The 3602-nt window shown below is 56.7% G+C and overlaps 1 protein-coding gene across 1 annotated transcript; it reads right to left on the reverse strand.

The window, feature by feature from the left end:
• Positions 1 to 748: 748 nt before the first annotated feature.
• Positions 749 to 1808, reverse strand: LOC104617086. The gene is given in 3 exon segments (XM_010282307.1): positions 749 to 1152; positions 1155 to 1241; positions 1446 to 1808. Coding segments are annotated over 3 exon segments (765 nt in total). The 3' UTR covers positions 749 to 837.
• Positions 1809 to 3602: the final 1794 nt, after the last annotated feature.

Genomic DNA, 3602 nt, shown 5'->3' on the forward strand with positions numbered 1-3602 from the left:
GAGAAAGTCCAACGCGCATGCGGAGTCTGGCCCAGGACTGCAGGTTACGCGTGGCTAGGGAGGAGCGCGGGAGATATTTAGGTTTGATCTTAACTTCACACTATGGTACAACGGGGCTCAGAGTTCAGCCGGTCCGAGTCTGTGCTGGCTTAGGAAGGGGCGGGGGGGAGCGGAGTCGTGGTTACCGGATGCACCCAGGGTCTCTCAGACATTTGGCAGAATGAGGCACATCCAAAAAAACAAAAGTGCAACACCAGTGCCGTGGCGGCGGTACGATGTGTTTGAGTGCGTGCACGCGCTTTCCTCTTCATGCATCGTAGCAAGCGGGTTGGGGCGGGGGGGCTTGCCCCTGCCTCTTCTTTGAAAACTATTAACCAGTAAATAACGGTAAGACGAATGCATATTCTACTTACTGGTGCATGAAATACTGAAAACCGCATTCAAGTAATATTTCTGCGCTATCATGAATGCATCACTATGTTATCTTACATTTGGAAGAGGAGAAGACTATGTACACCAGAGCGGTGGAACTATTTTGCAGTTAAGTTTCTGTGCTTTACGGAGGTACCTGGGAAGGAGAGGCCGCCGCTCCGCGCCCCGCCGGGTCGCAGGACTCCCAGCGCCACCACCTACAGCGTGCGAGGAAGGAGCGCTGCTCGGCCGGACCATCGAGCTGCACGGAGCAAACCAAAAGATGACATGAGGGAACAAAAACTCAACCCAAAATCGGCAAATCAACAGTGACGAGAAATAGAAGGGAAATTTATTATTTTTTGAAGGGGGAGGAGGAGAAAAAAAAATATTTTTTTTCATTTGGTTAGTTGGGGTTTTTTTTTTTTATTCTTCCCGCAGCTGCAGGCGGTAGCGGTGGTAGCGGAGCTGGAAAAACATTCTCTCCAGTAAGGAGCGCGTCATCCCCGGCAGGGCGTAATGTTCGACGACACCCACGTGCTTGAACCCCAAGGACTCATAGAGCTTGTGGGCTGCCATCTTCACGGCCGTGGTTCCCAGCACGACGGAGGAGTAGTTGTTGAGCATGGCAAACTCCAGCACTTTGCGGCCCAGGGCCTTGGCGATCCCTTTGCCGCGGTAGTTGGAGTCGACGGACATGCGGCGCAGCTCCACTGTGTTGTCCTCCTCGTTGCCCCGCGCCCCGCCACGATCCCCACCACGTTGCCGTCCAGGACGGCGACCCAGAAGCAGGAGCCTGCGGGAGACAAAGCAGCACATGTAGCTGCCGGCTGCCAAACGGGCAAGGCACCCACTTACGAACGTGCTGACGGGAGCCGGGCTTGGGGTCGCACGTGGGGACTAATGACCTCCACAAATAAGGACCGAACTTCCTTTTCCCTTGACATTGTGAAAGGAATGTTGTTTTCTAGAGGACAAGGCACAGGAAAGTCACTACGAACCAAAATGTAAGGTCCCCAGGGAGCAAGCGCTACAGCGCGCATCTGGCGGCCATCACAGACGGGTAATGGTCCCCGGCCCCGGGCAGAACTACGGTCTGCAGAGCTCCTGCGGGGCCGGCCGCACGTGGGCAGGGAGCCCACGGAGGAGAAGCGCAGGGTGGTGCACAAAGCATCCTTGGTGTTTGGGGAGGGCAGGATCCGACCCAGATGGCAGCGAGGGGAGGGCGAGCTGAGCCCCTTTCCCTGGTGCGGTGGCAAGAGGCAGGGAGCCAGCGTGGAGCAGGACGAGAACAGGAGCCCCTGTGCCAGGGCACAGCAGGGCTGGGACACGGGGAGGTAGCGGAGCCTCCCTCGCTCTGGGAAACCTGTGTCTGCCATGGCCAGACACCCAGCCATGGTCCCAACGTCTTGCTGGGACTCATAGGGACGTTGCTTTTTGGGTGCATTGTACCCTGAGGGCTCAGGGCTCCCAGGGAAAGGGGCAAAGCCACCCAGCCCTGGGCACCCAGGCACCGGTGCAGCCATTTCCCCTCCTCAAATCTCAACACCTGCCCACGACTGCAAACAGCATGCAACAGAACATGGGAAACACTCTGGAAGAGAGACGTCACGGGAAAGGCAATCCAGCGCAGAGAAATTGCTGCAAGCCCCCAGGAGCAGAGGAATACCGTCCCTCTTCCCCAGGGACACCCTGCCCTCGGCCAGCACCCAACGCTTGTTCACAGCCATGACCGCAGCCTTGCCAGACAAGCAGGGCTGGCCGCGGCGCCCGTGGGGAGCCATGAGCGCTGCTCCGCGCACACCGGGACAGCACGAGGACCTGGCCTTCCCACAGCATCTCCTGTCAGCCCCTTCTCCAACCCACGGGGCCTGGCTTGGATCCGACCTCCCCCCGTGCACGTCTGGATATGCGGGAGCATCGTCCTTTTGCGGACTTCAGGGGCTCAGCGCAGGACTTGCCCAAGACCCTCTCAAACAGAAAATCCAAACTGGCCAGCAAGATGAGAAACTAGAATCACGAAAGCCAGCGAAGCACGAACAGGGGAAAATACCATATACACGCCCCAGAAAGAGCATCTCCTGTGCACAGCCAAGATCAGGCTCCTCCATCCCTTTTTCCCTGCAGTTTGGGGTGCTCATGGCCAGACCCCCCCTTGCTTTGGAGCTGCTGCTCTGCTGGTGTGTACCACGCAAGAGCATCTCGTGAGCTGGAAATGTGGTGCTCAAGCAACTCTGGCCAAAACCATGTGGAGTTCCAGCGAGCAAAAGCAGCCCATCCTTGTGCCCTGGCAGCAGTCAGCTGGCAGTGCGGCTCCAGGAACGAGGACGCAGCTTAAAAAACAGGCTGCGCTTTTGGGGGGTCAGCACCGCCGCTCTGCAGTGGGGCTGAAGGCTAGGCAGGGCCGATGCTGCCTTCAAGAGGCCGAAGCAAAACCCAGCTAATCAAAGCCCAGCAGCCTGAAGAGCACCCAGTCGGGCTCAGGGCAAGCACCCCAGCGTCTCAAGTGCTCCGACCACAGCCCCAGTTATGAAGATCAAATAAAACGACCTCGCTGGAGAGAGGTACCGATATCATCCCATCCCACTGCTCATAACGGCCAACAAACATTCAAGCCGATGCAATTAGAAACTGCTGTAACTCTGGCGTATCACAGCACCACTTGGCTAGGACCTAAAGGTCGCCAGCAAGGGGACCTAAAAAAACCCCAAACCCACATGAAATTCAAGTAACAAATTACTCGGCTCTTCACTAAAGATCTTTACAGAAAATCCTTCACAGGAAAAGTGTCTTGAATTGAACTGAAGAGACCGATACTGTCACCACAGAGCAACTGCGACCTTAGCTTGGATACTCCGTAATTAACACTGAGGAAAGCCACTATTCCATTACGGCAGCTAACGAGGAGCACTGACAGGTCTCTTGCCAAGAAGGAAAGCGCTGACTTTCAGTGCCCAGGAGGAACATGGCTTCATCCGGAGGAAGAGGATCCCATCACAGGAGAAACCCCTGCCGCAGGCAGCAGCCTTCCTCCCCAGTGGCAGAAGAAAACCTGGCTTGGGCAGCAGCTCCATCTTCATCATCAACGCTGCCAACCGCCCCAACCCAATGCATGACACGTCTCTAAGGATCGGCATTAAACAGCCTGGGTGGGTGCTCAGGGATGCACCGCACCGCACCGCTCCCCCTGA

Source organism: Phaethon lepturus, unplaced genomic scaffold (assembly GCF_000687285.1).
Source record: "Phaethon lepturus isolate BGI_N335 unplaced genomic scaffold, ASM68728v1 scaffold7742, whole genome shotgun sequence".
NCBI lineage: Eukaryota > Metazoa > Chordata > Aves > Phaethontiformes > Phaethontidae > Phaethon > Phaethon lepturus.